The sequence below is a fragment of the Ambystoma mexicanum genome, chromosome 7p, assembly GCF_040938575.1.
Source record: "Ambystoma mexicanum isolate Mex_15411 chromosome 7p, UKY_AmexF1_1, whole genome shotgun sequence".
In the NCBI taxonomy this organism is placed as follows: Eukaryota; Metazoa; Chordata; class Amphibia; order Caudata; family Ambystomatidae; genus Ambystoma; species Ambystoma mexicanum.
The window spans coordinates 223,971,142-223,992,758 of record NC_090939.1 but is presented as its reverse complement, the minus strand read 5'-3'; the positions used below and the strand labels follow the sequence as shown (position 1 = coordinate 223,992,758).

Below are 21,617 nucleotides of genomic sequence, written 5' to 3'. Positions count from 1 at the left end.
CATGCAAACAGCTTCATGGCCCAACCAAACAATTACTACAAACAGGGGATTTTATCATACAGGTATAACTGAGCGCAATACAGTGATCTCAACATGTCAGATCAAACATTCTGAGCCAGTCGTGGCTTTAAGGCTCCCATCTCTGCATTTTGGTAAAGGCAGTCCTGCATGTATCGTGTGGGTCGTAAAACTACAACTAAGGTACAAGAACACGGAATTAGAAGAGCTAAAAAGCCAGAACTGGCACATATTTCAAACCTGACAAAGAAACTTAACTTAATATCTGCATTTTTTTTAAAAAAAAACGTGTAAATATGCATCACTTTCAGGGGGCAGTCCTTAGGCCTCATACCTTCAAAGTACTGCCATGTTTTGGAACGGCAGGTAGAGGGCGAGGGATTTTTTTGGGCTGGGATAAATAGGCAGTCCGGGTGCATGTGCACCCCCACGACTCGTTCATATGCAGGCAGACTCTTTCCTGGGATGTCACTTCCTGGGATGTCACTTCCTGTGATGTCACTTCCTGTGATCTCACTTACAGATGGGTTTTAAGTTGCAACCTCAGAAAATCTAGAAGTTTTGATTTCCTCGCTTGTAAGGGGCACTCATTTGATGCACTGTAGTCTTGCTTTGTAAGAGAGGTAGAAGAGGAGGTCAGAGGAAGGGGAGGAAGAGGCACGGTGCAAAACCTGAAGTGTTAATGAGTTTAGATCGGAATAACACGTTTTCTGTGTGCTAGTAAGTTCCTAATGATTTTATCCAAGTGCAACCAATGGCGTACTCCATGAGAACGAGGATGGGATGGGTGGAGGTCCATCGGGAGCTGAGCTCTCTTTTAGCATAGGGCCTAATTCATGCAACGTTTAGTGCAGTGCAAAGTGACTTTGCACTGCCAACAAACACGTTGAACCAGGCTTAATTCACAGAGCAGTGCAAAGTATATTTTTGCGGAGAAAAGTCACTTTGCACTGCAAAACTACTCTTTGCACCACGCTAAATGGGCCTAATTCAAGCAAAAGACACATTTCTTTTAATCGTAACACACGTTGGAAAAAGTATTATTCTGCGATCTCTGTGTTACAAATGCAGGCATCAATTTGTAAATTTAGTATAAACATTATACGTTCAGTATGTAGACTTCATTACCAAAACACAGGTTCAGAATTAAACTAAAACTATATCTGAATGTCAAATTCTTATATTTGCCTCTTAATCCGAACCTCAAACATTCATCGGGACCAGTCACACCTAATCCTCACCTAGATTGGACAGTCTGAAGGGCCCAGGCGATCTAATCAAACGTAGACCACCTAATCAGCTTGACTCCTGGGTCCGAGTATAAAGGTTAGAGATGATTCAAATGGTGTTGCTCCTGACTGATGTCAAACTGCAAAGTAGCTATAAAAACTCAAGACACTGCTCGGATGGAATGCATTGAAAAACTTCAGAAACACAAGTAAGATGAAGAATGACTGGGTGACCAAGGAGAGTGAGTGGCTTTAAGCCACATTATGGTGAATTTCCCACTGCCTAAAAAAGGTACTCTGCAGTGAAAGTCCGGACAGTACTGAGTACACTGGAAAGTAACTTGCAGCAAGACTCCAGCGCTAAGGTTACCCAGCCCGAAGGCTGAAGATGTATTACCCAATAGCACTGGGAGAAATCTACCCCTGCACCCCTTCAAAAAATTGCCAAGTAGTTTTTTAGCTAGACAGAAAAAGTGTTGATCTCTCTCGCACATTAGTGCAGCCTGCACCTCACAAGTTCTAGTCCTAGTAGACTTGACAACCTTTTATCCTTCTGAGGTTGATAAATCAAGTATCATTAAAAATGGGGTAGTACTAACACCTGTTATTACACTGCTTAGAAACTGGAGGTGTCTAACATACAGCGCTATATCAGAACACAATTCTATTATTATTGTTATTGCACTCCCACTCTCCAGAGCTCTCACAGGGGAGCAGTGCTGTCTGGGTAAAAAGGGGAAGTGCAGCGTGTAACCCGAAGCAGCGCCGCCTTAGGCCTAATTCGCAGAAGCGTTTTATAATGTCAAAACCCTATTGGAAACCGCTCTGTGAGTAAGTGCCCTGGTGTTTCTGCGTGCTGCACACGCACATTCTTCTCTTGCAGTTTACAGTCAGGCAGGAAGTGTGGCCGGGGCGCGGGAGTCAAAATGAGTTCACGTTGCAGTTTCCTGCTTGACATGCTCTAAGATGCTATCAGGCTGGGCCTCCTGGAATAAAACGGATTGGGGGATTAGGTACTGAGAAACTGCGGCGAACAGATAAAGGGCCTGATATACAAACATGTTTCCAATGGGACTTTCCCATTTAAAAATGTTTTTGTAACATGACAACAATTGGAGCTATAAGCGTGAGGCATTATAGTCCTAGGTCCCAGACGCTATAGAGTACAACTAAATTACAAGATATACAACAAACAACAGAAGTCAAGAGGCATTACCTGCTTGGGCCCCAGACATTAGAGTGCAACTAATTTACGGGATATCGAGATAGAACTGTGAAGTTTCGCCTTGTGTCACATTTAGATAGAATTGTGTAGATTTGCCCTCTGTCAAATCTAGATAGAATTGTTGAGATTGGCCCTGCGTCACATCTGCTCTGGATAGAATTGAATAGACTAGCCATAATGACACCACTAACCAACCGTACAAAAAAACCTCACCCCTTTGCATACACTTCTAAACTCTGAACCAAACACTACCATACCTCTCCAGCACAACAAACCGCACAAACTTCACTAAACTTCAACAACAAAACAAGCCACACATAGTCTTGCACAACAGCACATGACGGCTACCAACCAAAAAACACACTTTAGCTCAGTGATTGGTTTAAACCGAACTGAAGCTGCTAACAGCACATCACAGTTCCCTTGCTCTTCGCTCGGGCTTCTATCACCCCGTGGGCATTACCCGACTGGTAATGCCCCCACTCCTCAGGTTCTATTGCTTTATTACACCATTAGTCGGGATTTTTTTGAATAGTGTATACTGCAAAATGCATTACGCCTAGGGACTACCATTTTTAAAAAACCTAAGGAATACTGCGATAAAATGATCTGCCCCGGATCACAGTTTTAGTTATGTGGTCAAATCTGGGATTTGAGGCCAGTTTGTTAGGCGCTTGGTCAGGTATCTTGTCAGCTGTGTTTGGTACAAATAATGGTTAATATTTGCCTAACGAGGTAAAATAATAGTATTTTAGGACACCCAACCAGTGAAATATACAAAACCTCATTAAAAAAATGTCAAGCAGAATAGATGATTTGAAGTGAAGCCTGCAAGTACCAGGAAGGACCTGAAGACACTTCCTGAAGAAATCTACTGCACTTCAGGAAGGGCCAGAAGACCCTACTTTTGAAACAACATCTGACCAATTGCTGATCACGCTACTACACCATACTTCAGCGCTCTGCACTCCATTGCGTCCCTACCCATTCGATATCCTTTGCTACCGGGCAGCCTACCTCCAACCCCTTGGGAGAGTGGCCAATTTACAGTGCTTCTATTGCTTCCCACTTTGTAAATCCCATATATAAAACGTACAGACATTACCAGAATCGAAATTAATCTGAGCATAAATAATCTCCTTTGGCATTTACAACTGTACTTTAAAGACTAAAAGACGCTTGAAGACAGTAAAAGACACTGCTTGATTTTGTGCTTGATTTGGAAGCCAATTTAAAATTCCACAAAAATAAAACGCTTTTCTGTACATGGCAAACGTGTAGGCATCATGGAAATAAAATAGACCTTTTAAAAAGTTATTTGGCCTCAGTTTAATTGTCTTGGAAGATTTGCAGGCGAAGGAGCAACTTTCCACTGACAACTGTCATTCTAATGATTAAATCCATTCTTATTGCTGTGTCTGCTGCAACCTTTACTAATAAAGAGCTTCCCATTGAAATGTGCTGCTGATAACAAAGAGATGTGTCCCAATGATGCAAGGTGCTTCCGCAGCAGCGTTTCATCTGCATCCTCCTCATAACGGCTCTATAGGCGATGGAGGCACGAAGCCCCGCACCAAAGTACAGGCCACCCACGCCTTGCACAGGACTTCATTGAAGCTAACAGTGTGCATTGTTATGTTCCCTACACTAGGCCTCAGGCACTAAAATAATAACAATGACTTGTCATATTTTAATGTTTTACATTTTGCTGCAGTGTAAATAGCAGGTGTTACTATTACCGAATTTTTCAACTATCGGAAGGATGAAAGGATGAGTCAGACCTACCAGGATTCAGAACTATGACTTGAGGTTGCATAAAATCAGAGCAGCAAGCATCAATTATTGCAGCTCTTAAGAGCAGCATGAGGAATCTGTCTTGAAGCACTATATAAAAGTGTTGTCACAAAAGTGTTATATTGTTAATCATATAATGATCACTCCTTTCCAACAGAGGGATACGCAGGGCTTTAAGTGGGCTGGTGCTAGCTGGGACTGAGCCCTGTCAGTCTCCCAAAACCTCATTCGAGCCGGGGCACTGCTGGGACTCACACACTGTGCTAGTTATTCGAACCCCAGGACTGCTGGTGACGAGCCAGTGTCAAATGCACTGTGCTATTCCATAGGTGTTCGGTTTATATTGTTTCATTCAATAGACTGACACACAGAGCCGTTTACAACAGGTTTTATGTGTGAAACAAAAGAAATCCAGCACCTACGAAAAAGCACAGTTACTGTGCTATTTCGAAGGTGCTGGATTTCTTTTGTTTCATTCAATAGACTGCTTGACACATACAGCCTCTATAAGGCTTTATGTGTCCAGCAGTCTATTGAATAAAACAAAAGAAATTGAGCGCCTATGAATTAGTACAGTTCGATGCGACAGTGGCTTGTCAGCAGCAGGGCTCCGGTATGAGTCACCAGCACCGGACAATACAAAAGACCTGGGCTTTCATCTTCTCTTCCGATTACATTATGGGAGCTGTAGTCTTGGCACCAAATTCTTCAACTCCATAAAATGGACTATGGTGTCCCTAACGGCGCAGAGTCAACTAGTGATTTTACTGTTGTGACATTTGAGGATTGTCAAAAAGTTCTTACTAAGAAAATCACGTATCCGCCCAAGCTTGGCAATACACCATACTCCTGGATCGCAATTGTAGGGTACTCATGGTGGCAACAGTAAAGACAGACACAAGTGATCACAGGCTAAGGACCTTGGGGTCATCTTCGACTCCACCCTCTCCTCTCCTCACATCTCTGACGTCTCTAAGAAGTCAAAACTATCAGCTGCACCTCCTCAGAGGTATTCTTCCTTTTCTCACTTTCCTCCAGAAGCTCACTGTCTCCACAGCTCTGGTCCTCTCTAGGATGGACTACTGCAACAGCCTCTTTTCTAAATCTTCCTGCCTCTACTCTCTGACCTCAACTTATTCAGAACAGGACTGCAAGACTTGTCCTTGGCCTCAAGCCCAGGGATTGTATCTCTCCAGCTCTGAAATATCTTCATTGGCTCCCAGTGGCAGCAAGGATCAAGTTCAAGACCCTCTGCATCGTTCACAAGGCTTTCTGGGGTTGCACTATCTCCAACTCTCTCTTCCCAAACATCTCCATTCCCGTGCTCTCCACTCATCCACCTCTCTGAGGGTCAGTCGCTTTTCCAAGCAGGGAGTTCTATATCTCTCTCTAAACTTGAGCAGAGTCACCTCTGGTTCCGGAAGCAACTGAAGACCTTCCTCTTTGCTTCTGCCTTCTCTCTTCCTCTCCCGTGCTGATGTCCCGACTGCTCCACGCACTGGTTAACTGGCTACCCTCTGAACTTGGGCCCAGGCTCCTGCATGTCCAGTTGCACTTCTCCCCTAGCACTTGTGGTCTTTATCTGCACCCCAACAGCCCCTTCTCTCTGCACTTATGAGCCACCCGTTTGCTGCACTTTTGAATTACCTGCACTGAGCCACACGCTGGCTGCACTTTTGAGTTACCTGCACTTCCCCCCTTCCACTTCCCCGCACTTGCGCGATCTGCATGACACATGGCCTAGTAAGATCGTTGTTTTGTGTACAGGTGCGTTATAAATGCCATATCATATATATCATGTCATATCTAAGAAAGATGGGCCCCTCTTTCCACTGGCAAGAATGCATCTATGTATGGATGGCATATGTGGTATCGTCTTCAGGGTACGACTGGGACAATAACTAGGGCGGGGTAAACAAATTCAAAATGGGCCATATTGCCAAAACACAGTTCACGACTTTTTCCCAAAAATGTTGAGCAAAATTGTGATACATGTTAATGATAAAAGCATTTCAGGCCAATAGCGTTGGTGAAAACTACGATGCAAAATGCACTGTCATTTAAACTGGCTTGTGATGTAAGGCTGGCCTGTCCAGCTAGCCCTTCAGTTCCGGCATTGGCTTAATGATCATTCAAAGCCCCAACGCCCCCCCCCAACACTTAGGATGTTACTTAAAAATATACGGTTCTTCCGTACCCTCCCTTACCCTCAAAGTTGAAGACTTCTGAACAGTGTATGGTGCGTGGGGTTAACACATTGATTCTTTTTTCGCCCCACTCTAAGTTTTCATTCTTCATTTCTGAATAGTGATTTTTGTTGTGACCGGTAGGAGAATGTTATGCTGAGTGCAGGTTGTGTAACACTGTGAGAGATTTTCCTACGTAGGTGGATGCCAGTAATCTGTGTTTTAAGTGCGCGTTGCTACTTAACGATAAGAGGTGATTTTAACGGCGCCCCTTGATCTTGTCTCTCCACAGTCTGGTTCCGACGGCGATCAAAGCGGCGCAAGATCAAAGGGAGCGCACGGCTTTCAGCATCCAGTCAGGTAAGGCCTAAGAGCGCTCGCAGTGCAGGTTCCTGCCCCACCCACAATGGAGGTGGGAGGGAAGGTGTCGTGGCGTGGGGCTTCCAGCGATAATCACGGGGAGACAGGTCCTGAAGGCGCCGTGGGCAGGGAGTGACCAAAACCGCGCGCAGGCCGTGCAGAAGCGTGACGGTGTGACGTCAACACCGCCATACGCAGGTCATCCAGGGGTGTGACGTCAACACCGCCGTACGCAGGCCATCCATGGCTCTGACGCCAACACCGTCCATACGCAGGCCATCCAGGGGCGTGACCACCAAGGTGGGCAATCCATGGGTGTGACGTAAGATGCTACCTGCACCCTATGTCTGTGTATCTTTTAAGCATCCGCAATGAAGTCACCAAAGTGACATTTTCCCTATGTATTCTTGTTCCTCTTCCTCGCCATGGTCCATACAGGTTCATTCTTTCTGCTCGATATAGTACTATGATGAGGAAAAGTAGGACAACAGTAATTATTTCCAGTAAATAATCAGAATATGTTCAGGACTCTCTAAACATCTCACATGGGTAAATACTTGTTTTGGTGTTACACAGCATGGGAGCTTATATAAGTTGTGTTGTTTATTTATCTTGGATGGATTTTACATTTTTATCACATTTTGTTTGGTCACTCATCCATTTTTCCCCCTGTATTTTAATATCAGTATTTTCCTTCCTTTTTTTCTCTTAGCGTTATTTTCTTCAATGTTGAGAGGGGGCGGGAGATAGGTTGAGCTGATTCAATGCTGTTTGCAGGCAGCCCTGGGGGGCAGGGCGCTATGATGCTCTAAGCCCATGCTCTGTGCAGTAACAGTTTTTGCATTATGTTATGTGTGATCAAGTGGCTGGAATGTGAGGAAGAAAAGGGGAATTAAGAAGTCATGCTCCGGGGGCGGATGGCGCTGGGCTTGGTGGAGCCAGGCTGGGAAGGGGGATTTGCTGAAGAGGAGAGGGAACCATCCTGTTTGCAGGGACAGATTGACATGTTAAGAGGAGTCTGTCTCGAGCTAAAAAGACACCTATTTCCAACACAAATGTTGCCTGGGGTGCTTACTTTTAAATAGACTGCAGGGCGGGGTGAGGTGGGGCTAACCTTATGGCGCAAACTTTGATCAAGATGATGTCATATAATGTGACATCACAGGACGCAATACGACAGGGACGTACGTGCCTGTTGGCGATACGGTGACTGGGCTTAGTTTTTTCTTAATGGCAATCTGCTTTCCACACACATTTGAAACATAATAGATTGAAGGTTTTAAATTAATCGAGCCCACTTTTAAGTGCTCTGGGCGATCTTGCATGTCACACACCAGGACCAAAAGTTGGTCCCCTTCTGTAAACACTCATCAAATGTAGAGGATCAAAATGGAAGACGGCCTAGAGCCGTGATTGCGGTTCGGATGACTCCAAAGCCTTACATGCATCACTTTTGTAGTCGAAAACGGCTGCTCAGAAGGAAGAAGTCACACTATACAAAACCCAGTAACGTTACACTGCATTACTTTTTGATTTCTTTTCAACTGTACCCTCCAGAATAATATTTTCCATATATCAACAACTATTTTTCATCTATCCTCAAGTAGGTAAACCCTTAGATTATATAATTTGTATGCTACCTCAGTTGGTTGATGCACCTGCTGCAGCGATCTTTGACCAAGCTCTATTTCAAACGTTTTATGTCCTGGACGTAGCATCAAATAATGTAATCCCTGTGCAGTTTATCTAATGATTAACATGGACATGGCCCATGCCTTCATGTCTGTGAAGGTACAGGCAATTAGCAAACCGCGCTGCTGGGTTTAAGCCCTAGGGAAGCGTTCCCCAGCCCCTGGCAGGCAAAAGAGCAGGCAGTAGCCACATGTGGGGAGAGAGTGCAGAAAAACGAAAGCAGTCCGTGTAAGGTGGCAAACCTCAGACAAGCAGCCCCCATGCCTTCACCATCACCACCCCGTTCACAAATGTGTAGCGGACACTGCCCCTATGCTGTTTGAGGAGAATATCATCGGCTGGCCGACTCCACACAGTCAACCCTCAGGCAAGCCCCCTCACCAACCAAACACTGCAGCACATAATTTCTTTAGCTTTTCTGATAGTAGGGCACTAATATTCATTAGCACCTGGGGTGGGAGGCGCAACCAATCAGGTTCTGCTGATCGTGGAATAAAGCCTCTGATCTCAGCCGTGTTCCACAGAACTTGCTGGCTACCTCCCCCGACCCCAGCGCCATCTTGCCGCCCACACTCCCGTTTCTTTAAAAAAAAAAAATCCCAAACCCCGCTCTCCCACTTGCCTGATTGTTGCGGCTGCCGCTTCACCGCCTCTCGCTTTTCCAGGCCACCATGGTAATAGTTGAGGGGCTCCGTTTGGAGCTCTGCCTTCTACAACCATGGCAGCCATTTTAGCAAAGGATTTTCATTCATTCAACGTGACACGCGTGGCGTTCCGGTCAATGAATGAAAATGCTTTTCGTTTTAACACCCCGCTTTACCGCTGTGGTAACCCTGGATGCTAACACCATTAGCTCCACATTCTAAGGGCTGGAACGGGGAGGGGTGGGGGGTGCGTAAAGTCCTAGTGCCCTTCTTATAATCCCTTGCATATAACTCGGGCTGCCGAGCCGTTACGCCCCGTTCCAGCCCTTGGAACGGGGCGCCTCCACTATTCAAGTGATGGTGGCATGAGAATTGATCAAGCTAAGGGACAAATCAGCATGTGATGTGCACTACATAAATGATCAATATTATTATTATATAGAGAACAAACACTGTAGTTTATTAAAGCACGTATGAGTGAGACTTTGTGTGCAACAGCCAAAGAAAAAAAAGGTGCATTTTGGTAAAGTAATTTTCCCAGGATCACAAATTGATCAAAGTGGGAAGCATAGTTGTAAGCCCATGTTTTCTGGTTGCACAATTTGTAAATGTGTGCACTTCACATTTCAGGTTTTCCTGTTGCATGCTTACTTGTCCCGGGTAAAGGAAAAAGCTCGGTCTTTTTCACTCTCATCATTCTGTATTCTTGCACATTATGCCTAGATTTATTTTCCCAGAATAAAACCACAAGACAACAAGAATCAGAATGTGATCTGATGGGAGTCTAAAACCAAGCACTCGGTAGCTCACATGGGCCAACTTGAGATGACTTTAATAGGGATTGTAGCGCTTTATAAGAAATAAATCAAATCAAATTATAGGTTTTTCAGTGCAGGAAAAGTGCCAGGGTTGTGAGTTGTATGTCATGAGTTAGCAGTGGTGGATTTACTTCCATGGGGCTATTGCAGCAACATGAGTGCGATTTGTCTGTGTGTCGTTATTCCCACTTGGGTTTGAAGTTTTGCAACCTTCCCCGATACCAGAGTGGATTTAGTTGTTGTGAACATGAGTGTGAAGGGTTGTAAGGTGCCTGAAGATGATGTAGGTAGGTTAGGAGCTGGTAAGCGTGGAAATACCCACTGCTCTGTTCTCTCCACATGGTTGTGGTTTCCAACACTCTGCGCATGAGTGTGATTAATCAGTGTTGTTAGTGGGAAGTAGCTGGGTTGTTGGGGCCAGTGGATGATTTAGGTTAGGAGCTGGCAAGGGTGTATTTGCCATGGTAGTCTTTTCCTTCATCATGGTTGTGTCTTGCAACCTTCCACAGCACTCCCATGTGATTAGTGAGCGTGGGTGTTAGTGATAGGGAGATGGGTTGGATTGTTGGTGCCTGGGGAAGATTTAGGTTAGGGACTGGCAGGAGCAGGTTTATCAGGGTAGTCTGTTCCCTCAGCATGGTTGTGTCTTGCCAACCTTTCACAACACTTGAGTATGAGGGTGAATCACTGTGGGCCTTAGTCGGAATGCAACGAGTTGTCAGTTTGTCTGAGGAAGACGTAGATTCGGAGCTGCCAGGAGTAGATTTACCCTGTTTGTTTCCTCTGTGTGGTTGTGCTGCTCAGTGTGATTTTTTTTTCCTTCATGGGCTTCACTGTTCACTTGTGGTTCTGTGGGGCTTAGTCTCCTTAGCATCCAAGCTTAACTGTTGCTCCAAGGTATGAATTATTTGCTGTACTGTAACTGTTGCCCGGCTGTATTTTGCTCCTTATGACTGCATGAATGGTTTGCCCTAGCTGAATTGTTTGACCTAGTTTAATTGTGGCTCCAATGTAGTTTACTCCTTTGCATCCTACATTGTTTTCCGAAGGAATTCAGGATTTGCCCCAAAACGACCTCTCTTCTTCATACCAAAATACGCGACTCGCAAATGGGACATTTAAAATCCTGCCCTACAGACTTCAAGCATTAGAACTGTACACCCCTACAATCAACGTACATACCATTGCCCCCACCAATGCATTTTAGCATCACAGACATAAAATAAAAGGTCCCCATCTGGACACAAATGCTTCCACCCCCTTGACACAGACAACTTAGAAGCACGCAGTAACACAGCAGCAAAGCTATCATGCATTTCCCCCCTATCCCTGCTAATCTTATCCCCACTCCTCTCTTTCAGATCTATCAAGAGTGCCCGGAGACCATGCATATGGCAGCATAGCACGGTGTGAATCCCAGTCCCATAACGTAACATCAGATCTGTCAGAGAGCCCGGAGACATGCATATGGCAGCATAGCACAGTGTGAATCCCAGTCCCATAACGTAACATCAGATCTGTCAGAGTGCCCAGAGACCATGCATATGGCAGCATAGCACGGTGTGAATCCCAGTCCCATAACGTAACATCAGACCGGTCAGAGTGCCCGGAGACCATACATGGCAGCATAGCACGGTGTGAATCCTAGTCCCATAACGTAACATCAGATCGGTCAGAGAGCCAGGAGACCATGCATATGGCAGCACAGCACGGTGTGAATCCCAGTCCCATAACGTAACATCAGTTCTGTCAGAGTGCCCAGAGACCGTGCATATGGCAGCATAGCACGGTGTGAATCCCAGTCCCATAACGTAACATCAGATCTGTCAGAGTGAGACCATGCATATGGCAGCATAGCGCCGTGTGAATCCCAGTCCCATAACGTAACATCAGATCGGTCAGAGAGCCCGGAGACCATGCATATGGCAGCACAGCACGGTGTGAATCCCAGTCCCATAACGTAACATCAGATCTGTCGGAGAGCCCGGAGACCATGCATATGGCAGCACAGCACGGTGTGAATCCCAGTCCCATAACGTAACATCAAATCGGTCAGAGAGCCCGGAGACCATGCATATGGCAGCACAGCACGGTGTGAATCCCAGTCCCATAATGTAACATCAGATCTGTCAGAGAGAGACCATGCATATGGCAGCATAGCACGGTGTGAATCCCAGTCCCATAACGTAACATCAGATCGGTCAGAGAGCCCAGAGACCATACATATGGCAGCACAGCACAGTGTGAATCCCAGTCCCATAACGTAACATCAGATCTGTCAGAGAGCCCGGAGACCATGCATATGGCAGCACAGCACGGTGTGAATCCCAGTCCCATAACGTAACATCAGATCTGTCAGAGAGCCCGGAGACCATGCATATGGCAGCACAGCACGGTGTGAATCCCAGTCCCATAACGTAACATCAGATCTGTCAGAGAGCCCGGAGACCATGCATATGGCAGCACAGCACGGTGTGAATCCCAGTCCCATAACGTAAAATCAGATCGGTCAGAGAGCCCGGAGACCATGCATATGGCAGCACAGCACGGTGTGAATCCCAGTCCCATAATGTAACATCAGATCTGTCAGAGTGAGACCATGCATATGGCAGCATAGCACGGTGTGAATCCCAGCCCCATAACGTAACATCAGATCTGTCAGAGAGCCCGGAGGCCATGCATATGGCAGCACAGCCTGGTGTGAATCCCAGTCCCATAACGTAACATCAGATCTGTCAGAGTGAGACCATGCATATAGCAGCATAGCACGGTGTGAATCCCAGTCCCATAACGTAACATCAGATCTGTCAGGGAGACCATGCATATGGCAGCACAGCACGGTGTGAATCCCAGTCCCATAACATAACATCAGATCGGTCAGAGAGCCCGGAGACCATGCATATGGCAGCACAGCACGGTGTGAATCCCAGTCCCATAACATAACATTCCAGGCACCTGGGCCCTGTTTTGCACATGCACATTCTTATACGAATGGTACACTAAATAGAGTCTGTAATGAACTCACGGTTTGAAGATGTTAATCTAGAGAACTATACTTTAAAATTGTATTATTTCTTTTCTGCAGGCTTTACATGCCCAAGTCGAAGTGCCAGGAGTACCTGCGCAACACGGGGGAGAAGGTCCTGTCGAGCTTTCCAGTACAAGCCACAATTCATTTTTACAACGACGACACTGACAGCGAAGACGAGGAGGATGAAGCCGAGTTCTATCAGCATTACCGGGACTATCACAGCCACATGGAGCAGAACAGAGAGAACCATTTGGAGCCAGAAACAGAGACCATAGACAGAGAGAAAAGACTTCACGCAATGCAGCATTAGTTGCCTTTAAGAGATGCCCCTGCATGGACAAAGCTATTGGACCCAAGAGACTTGTAGCAGAAACAACATTCTCAGGATAATGCGGGGGCAGAGACTTTTTTTTTTTACAGGAAACTGCTGGAGTGACAGACTATTGCCAGACCTCCTTCAACAGAACATCTGTTCTCACGTGAAAGGAGAAACTGAAGTTATGCCTAAAAACATTCTTTTTCTTTTCGTTTTGCTGGCTTCAGACCTGTTTCTTATCGAACTTTGTCACTGAGAACACTGATGTGGCTTGAGGGGTAGAACCTTTAAAAGGGCCAATCTGCTAAAATGTGCCATTCTAGCTACGAACCATGTCTTTCTGCATCACATCGTCAAGCGCATGCAGCAACCATTCAAGTTCCAGGTTTTTATAGTGGTTGTGTGAGCAGGAATGAAAAGTCCGGAGGTGGAATGCATACATTTCACTGGGTAGGCTCTTCCAAAATGAGAATAGCAGATGTATGCTGGCTGTGCTGAATTCTTTTCATTGGTATTATTTATTTTAATTTAATTACAGTAAGAATGTGATGTGAGTGAGAAGAGCTACTTTTCTATTACAGATAAGAATGTGCCTGATACGGTATGGTGGATAAAAAGGAACATCACGAGATGTACCCTTGGACTACTGGCCAAACTGTTCACTGTGTTTTATTAACTAGTGGGGCGTGGTATCATCATTTTCAGCTGAAGAACATAAAGTCGCTAGGACCGTGATGCTGTTCACTGAAGGAGGTCTACAGTCAACGGAGTTTGTGTCTAAATAGGGCCCGATCTTTGACATTTCCAAAAGATGCGCTACATTGTCCTTCATTGCTGTCAGCTAAAGAAACAATCCAGGCCTAAGTAATCTACCGCATGTTTGGACAGTGCTTACACCTGCTGCATATGCATAGACACCCTTCACACTGTACACCCCCAGGAGGTCATTGCAATGTCTTCACAGCTGTAAAGTTATGGTGCCTACATTACGCTGGGCGGTATGTCCTTGTCAGGTATTGGCACCTGAACTGAAGATGGCTTGCAAAGTACACACACCATAGTAAGGTACGCACACAAATATATAACATTTATATATATATTTGTGTGCATACCCTACGGTTTGCCTAGTTTTCAGGCCATCTTTTTTAAACATTTCGGGTTTATAAAAGATGGCTTTGAAAGTACACAATTCAAGCCGTCTTTTATAAAGCTTTGACTACGGACAAAGCCCAAGGCGTCTTTGTCCGTACTTGAAATGTGTACTTTCAAAGCCATCTTTTATAAACCTCGAAATATGTCGAGGAATCCCCAGGTTCGCCGAGGGTTAAAGACGCCTCGGCGACCTGGGGAAACAAAGGGACAGTAACCGCCTCTGGTGACCTCTCGCGCGAGGGGTCACCAGATGCAGTTACTGTGACTGACAGAAGTGGCAGCCAGTCACAGCGTCGCTGTGGTTGGCTGCCACTTTTGTCAGATCGCCTGACTTAATTGCAGGCGCATGCATCTCCCGTCGCGGCTGCGGCCGCGACGTGATAATGCATCCTGCCAATGTTGCGGGCGGTGGGACGGGGCCCCGGCTCAGCCCCACCTTTTGGAGACTGCCGGGGCCCTGCCCCGGCAGGCCCCGGCCCACTTTAAGCACTGCCTATAACTGTTAAGCGCATAGGTTCCTCGGTTTCCTACTCACAAAACGTGTGAATGTTGTTGGAAAAGTTTGTATATATTTGTTATATTATGTACAGTTGTAAATATTTGAAAATAAATGGGTATAAGAAGTAAAATCATTGTGCATTGCATTTTTGTGCCTGTATAACGAGAACTGTCCGCTCGCTGTTAGGTGGGATGTTCTATAATAGAAGTGCAACTAAATGGGAATTGTGAGCCACTGCCTTCATGGGGCAGTGGAAGACGAAGTTCGGCGTGTCCGCTGCTTGTATAGCGCTTGCGCTGTCCTCATGACGCTTCCAAGTACTTCAAGGAGACAGAAAGAGGGAGGGTGGCGAGGAACACAGAACCATGTAGGAGGGCTTAATAAAAAAGGAATAAGAGTACATGATGGTATGTTATAATGAGTTTCCTGTATAGTGCTTAGGCCACCATGGGAGCACTTCAATGCGTTGTAAAGAAACAGAATAAGTAAGACAGGGCGATTGGAGGAAAATAGTGAACAGAGGGGAGGGAAGGAAAGCATATTAGAAAGGAATGCAGGGCACATGATGTTATGCCGTAGTGAGTTGCTTGTATAGCACGTATGCTACCCTGGGAACAGGAGGGAAAGAAGGAGAGTATCAGTGAGGTGTAAAAGGGTGCATGATGTTACTACTTGTAACTCTGGATAGTTGCATAGCTCTTACTCCGCCCTGAGACCACTAAGTTCTGAATAATGCTATGCAATGTTACCGATGCTGACCAAAGCTACAGGGGACCAGTGGCAATATTAAAAAGTCAAAATGCATGGGCTCAGAAGATCATCATGAGTGCTTCATGTAAGGGCTTGTCATGGTTCAAAAGCCCTGCATGCCACACACTGGACACTCAAGGGCCCTAGCCACAGTATAAGATACACAAACATAAGCAAAACATACAACAACCAGACTATAAGGAGTACAACACCTCACCTGTGTTCCATACATAGCAATGAAACAGCCCTTGGCCGAGCTTAATCAGTCTAACGCAAGTCACCAAGAAGTTCTGTGACCATCTAGAGGAGCCGGGCCAAGTGCTGACGCCCCTTACTATACACGGCCACGGTATGACTCTCTTTCACTACTTGGTCTTCTAATGTTTGATATATTGACAAAACCTTAGACTGTACATTAAAAAAAAGCAAAGCAGTTTATTAAAAATGCTATTAAAAGGCAGCATTGTATTTTCAAATTAGTGATGGCATGTGGATAGATTCCTGTTCTCTTGTCGCCGATAGTATACTAATGCACATATACAATACATATCTCCTCATTAAATAATGACTTATCAGTTGTCGTGGACAGTTACTTTAGAATAAAGGTAGCCACCCCTTTAAATGCTGGCATCCGATATGGTGCTCCTGCAGCTGGCTGGTGGCAAGCACAAGTCAACTTAAAGTGATTGCAGATGAGTTGTATTTGTATTTTATTTGTATTTAGCTATAGTGCTTCACACCAAAGCTCTGTACAGTGCATCAGAAGTCAGTACGGGGTAGAAAACAGAAAACTAGTACAGTCATCAAGAGGAAAGAAAGTATACTTTCGGATAGGTTCGAAACAAAAGGGTAAGACGAACGGGAGCAAAGCGCCAGTGGGAGCGCATTCGAGTGGAGAGGGGCTAAGAGAGTAGACGAACAGAAACAGGACTCGGCACGTGGGTGGGTCGAGGGACAGCACAAAGAAATAAAGATTGTGAGCTCAACGGGCGGGACAGAGAGTAGGCGAGGAATGAATTGAGATAGCGAGGAAAAAGGTTATGAAGAGATTTGAAAACCAGGCATAGAAAATTTAACTTAAAACGAGTATGGAAAGGGAGCCAGCGGAGAAAGGAATTGTAGAAAGAGTGGAGTGGGGATAGGTGAGCGACAGGAAGACCAAAGATCAGAGAGGACAGTAAAAGAGTTGAGAGAAAATAAGAGAAGAAGTTAGAAGTTTAGTAGCTTTGAAGGTAAGAAATGGAAATGCTCTGCGAATGTTAAAAAGATGGGATCTACAGGAGTGACACAGAGTACATATGAGAAGAAAAGGTAAGAGAGGAGTCAAAGTGAACTCCAAGATTGCGAGAAGTTGAAGAGATGTGTAGGTGGGAGGGTGGAAAAGAAATAGAAGTTGGGGGAACAGGGGGAAGGATAGAAGTGGCTGGAAAAAATAGAACCTCACTTTTGGAGGAGCTAACTACCACAAAGTGATCGGCTATCCAAGATTGAATGGCCAATAAGCAGGTGACGATAGATTGCAGGATCATCCGTGTTGAAGTGGTGGGAAAGACCAAAACAAGAGATAATAGCAGCAAGAGGTTGAGTGTAAAGTGAGAAAAGGAGGGGACCTAGAACAGAGCCTTGAGGAACCCAGTGGGAGAGGGGAAAAGAAGGAGATACATTCCCAGCCCAGCAAACCCAGTAGGTGCGATCAGCTGGATAAGAGATAAACCAGTTAAGTACCGGACCAGAAAAACCCAAAGAGGACAGAGAATAAAGAAGAAGAGAGTGATCAACAGTATCAAAGGCTGCTGAAATATCAAAGAGAATTTAAAGAGACGAGTGCTCATATAGGGCGCAGAAAGAAGGGAAATTCAAACAGAAAGTAAAGCAATCTCTGTGAAATGATGAGGGCAGAAACCAGATTGGAAATAGGGGAGAAGTGAGATAGAGGAAATGAAGGTTGAGATTTGAGAGTACACTTCAGGCCGTGAAGTGTCAGAAATGTGAGGCGGACAACATTTGGATGATTTCTCAAATTGTGCCATTTTATTAAATTATACGTTTCAACAAACGCCCCACTTTCCCTACACTGGTGTGGATTTCCCTGCCTATCCAAAACTAAAGGAAACACTCTAACAAGGGATATCTGGCCCTCACACTTACACACAAAATATACAAAGAAAATATATGGCAATTCACCACAATGTCATTAATTGTGCTTCTAATATATTCACAGTCGTGTCTCTCTTGGTAACCTGGGCGAGAGCCCCTTGCCCATATTTCAAGTTAGTTTCAGTTCCAATGTTCAACAAAAAGAAACGAGGAAATATGGGTTCATAATTAAGTTTCAATTCAGTTCTTGGCTCCTTCACTGTGTCAAAAGAAAGTTCTGTAAACCAATATTCAACCAACAGAAAAGTTCCTTTTCTTCTATAAATAATGACTTTGCACTTCTTCAAATAGCATCAATGTTATTTGAGGCCGAGATGCTTTGCCACAACTTATAAATATCAAAGAAGAAACACAGTTCCTTGTTAAGTTAAAATAAAAACAGTTTCTGGTAAGGTTAATGAAACGCAGTCTCTTCATAATATTATGAGTCACAGTTAACTTCAGAATCGTCAGACGAGGATCTCGTGATAATCGATCCACTACTACCGGCTACAAATACTGATTTGACCTCGACCCACGCATTGGAGGAGCTGGGGCCAACCCCCACCAATATCAAGACCAAAAAGGAGGGAAAAAGAAAACAGAAGTGTAAGCAACATAAGGCTAATGTTGATTTACCAATTAATGCCAGTACTATCATTGGTATTGGCCCCGTTTATGAAATTGTACGAGGCAATCGACAATCATGTAAAGGACCAGACAACCGTTATAGCCATGCTCCATTCTAAAATGATATTAATGGAAGGATTCATTACAGCAGTTCAAAGCAAATTGGAGACACACAAAGAAGAAACAACAAACCTACTAGATTTGATTTTAGACCCCATCATTGAAGAAAAAACGTTGCGACGTGCAGTCCTAAAAAAATGGAAACCAAAGCTCAGACAACTCATCAGATCGACCACAGACTCCAGCTGGGCCACAGCCGCCTCCTAACCCCCCTCAAACAGTTTTCAAAAAAGGTAGCAGGCGCTCCTCTCCAGAAAGGGCATGGCATGATAACCTGTTCTGTGGTTTTTTTCCCACTTTGACAGTTCGCAGCCATCACTTTTTGCTCACTGTACCATTCAGAGATGGGAAACATCCATTTGCATATTAGTCTTTGTGCCGCCCACATGGGCAGTCCAGCACCGAAATGCTATGGCAATTCCCTTCTGAACAAGGGTACCAACAGCAACCCCATGCATGTGTTTCAGCCTTGTTGGGCCACATCAGTGAGGTGGAGCTGTGCCTCCCTGAGCACAGTGAGCAGGGAGTCCACGTCTGGGTTCCCCCAGGAAACTCAGGGTGACCAACCCCAAGTTCCTTGCAAACATTTTTCAAAGAAGGTAGCAGGCGTGGGACAGGAAACTCGAACACAGTTACTGAAAAGGAGACAGAGGACCCAGAAACCACAAACAAAACCAACCAACTAGAAGGTGAGCTGACGGCTATGAGCAAGGAAGTGGAGTAGGAGGCAACCGTGGGTGAACCCAAGGGAGTACTCAGGAGCGAAGAGGAAAAAGCCTTAATAGAAGAGGCAAAGCAGACCAATACTACGGCCAAGGACGCTGTCAACCCTTGGTCTGAACAAGCACCTCCATCTGCCCTCCAACCCATCCCTGCCCCAAAAGAAAACCCACAACGCCTGCTCACCAATTCTTTAAGAAGCTAACCCTCCCCAACTCCCAAAAATAAATTAACTATTTTTTGAAGCGGAAACTCCTGGAAGTCCAGAAATCTCCTACACGGAAATATGCAGATGCCTCACTAGGTGAGGAAGAGCTTATGGAACAAATGTTGGACTATTCCAAATACTCGGTTGAGTCAGAGAGGGAGGAGTTCTTGAACATGCCCCGTGTTTAACAGGCGAAACATACAGAGATGGCGTGAACATTACAGGGCCAATAACTGAAAAGAAAATGCACTAGGTCGTCCATCACGACAGAGCAAGACGGGTTCCAAACTTTGGAACAGAAGCGCCTAGCTCTGGTTGCGATACTGCCCTGCCTGAGCCCAGGTTCCCCGGATAGGGACGCATTTAGAACCCTGACACAGAAGCGCTCATACTTGACTCAGAATAAAACCTCAGTGAGACTAGAACAGCAAGATCTAAGCAGGAGGGGCATTCCCCCAAAAGTGGCTCACAGCTACTCTCTCCTATCCGTATTAAACACCGACAACCACCCTGAAGGAACCAGAACCATAAGAGGGCCCGTCAAAAGGGGAAACCAATCGAGGAATCTTGACAACAGGGATCCAAGAATTGTTCTTGAACGTACCGGCAGGATAAATGACAGCCTGATTTTAAACAGAGCAAGCGTCCCGAAAATGTTACATCAGATTCCAAAACTAAGACTGATAACACCGGACGATATTGCCAGAGTGGCCTTCCCGAGTGTGGACCGCCTAGATAAAGTTGTGATTTACCTGGAAGACGTAGTAATAATTTTATTATTTATTTGTTTGTGGTTTATATAAAACCTTTACAAAATAGTTCATCAGAAGAGAGTAAAACAACATTTCATGCAATTTTCTTCAATCATAGATCGTACAAGCATATTAAACATATTAGAATAAAAACATGACAATCCAGGTAAAAGAATATAAACAGAGCAAATAACAACAGTGATTAAAACAATCAAGATTGAGAACAATTCATACAAACTCAGTTTATGAAGCATTAAAAGATTTCTTAAATTTCATAATATCTGTTGACCTGTGGAAGACAGTAATTCTTGTGTATCTTAACCATTTAGAAAACGAGTCAACATTCTTTTCGATCATTTAGGTTAAATTACAGACATTTTTCAAAAATGCCATTATTCTCAGTTTTAAAACAGGCGAACTATTATGTCTAATTTGATACCATAGCAATTCATTGTCAACATCATGAAAGTACATTACAAATTGTTCGAAGTATAGGATCCTTTGCTTGATAAGAGCTGGACATTGCAATAATATATGCTTCAAAGTTTCTTCTTTACCTTCTGTTTTACAGTGTCTACACCATTCCCATTCACCGTTCTGAAGATTCCATCTTTTTCAGGATATAATTTGTTTTTAAGGTATCAAAACGTAACCTCATAAATGAGTTTCTAAAATTCTGTGAAGGGTATTTCTCTAAATAATTCTCCAGAACCGGGTAAAATTTCCAGAATGAGTGTATCTGATTAAGAGTTTTAGATTGTTGAACCATATCCAGAGTCATTTGCCAGTCATTACATTGCAATATGGACTTCACTTTTTGTTTACTTATCAACATCTCCAGAGTGACTCCTGCATTCGACAAAGTGTCTTCAATTACAGTTTTTAAATTCATGCAATAAAAGTTAGATTGATCTTTTGCTGCAATCGTGTATAGCGATGAAGTATCATTTATCAAACATTTCCTCCACAACATCTTTCTCCCTACAATAATTGATTGTAAAGATTGCAGGCCAAATTCATATCTAATTGCATGAATAGGAACACCTTTAGGGATAAAAAACAACACACAGTTCCACATGATTCTTTCAAGTTTTTTCATAAAATCTGTACCCTCAAGCTCATAAAATTCTAATCCATATGTAAGGTTTGGAATACCGGAAATAGTATAAAATCGTTTCAAAGGTGTAGCCGTGAATCTTCCATATTTTGCATCAAATTTTGACATCTGTCTCCTTATAATTTCAGTTTTGACTTCTAGCTGTCTTTTGATTATTGCAATTGCATGGTTAGCTGAAAATTGGTATCCTACGTATTTCAGAACAGTTTGACATTTTAAT

At 44.4% G+C, this 21,617-nt stretch overlaps 2 protein-coding genes across 8 annotated transcripts in view; one reads left to right on the top strand and one right to left on the bottom strand.

Moving 5' to 3' along the window:
* Positions 1–15,094, top strand: part of RIPPLY3 (ripply transcriptional repressor 3) — a 44,169-nt gene extending 29,075 nt beyond the window's left edge. For both annotated transcript variants that reach the window (XM_069636095.1, XM_069636094.1), the window contains 2 exons: positions 6,745–6,812; positions 13,052–15,094. In XM_069636095.1, the coding sequence (XP_069492196.1) occupies positions 6,745–6,812; positions 13,052–13,307 (324 nt within the window). In that variant the 3' untranslated portion in view covers positions 13,308–15,094. The remainder of the gene's footprint in view (positions 1–6,744; positions 6,813–13,051) is intronic.
* The window catches only part of HLCS (holocarboxylase synthetase), a 1,696,783-nt gene that overhangs the window by 1,560,080 nt on the left and 115,086 nt on the right, over positions 1–21,617 (bottom strand). The window lies entirely within an intron of this gene.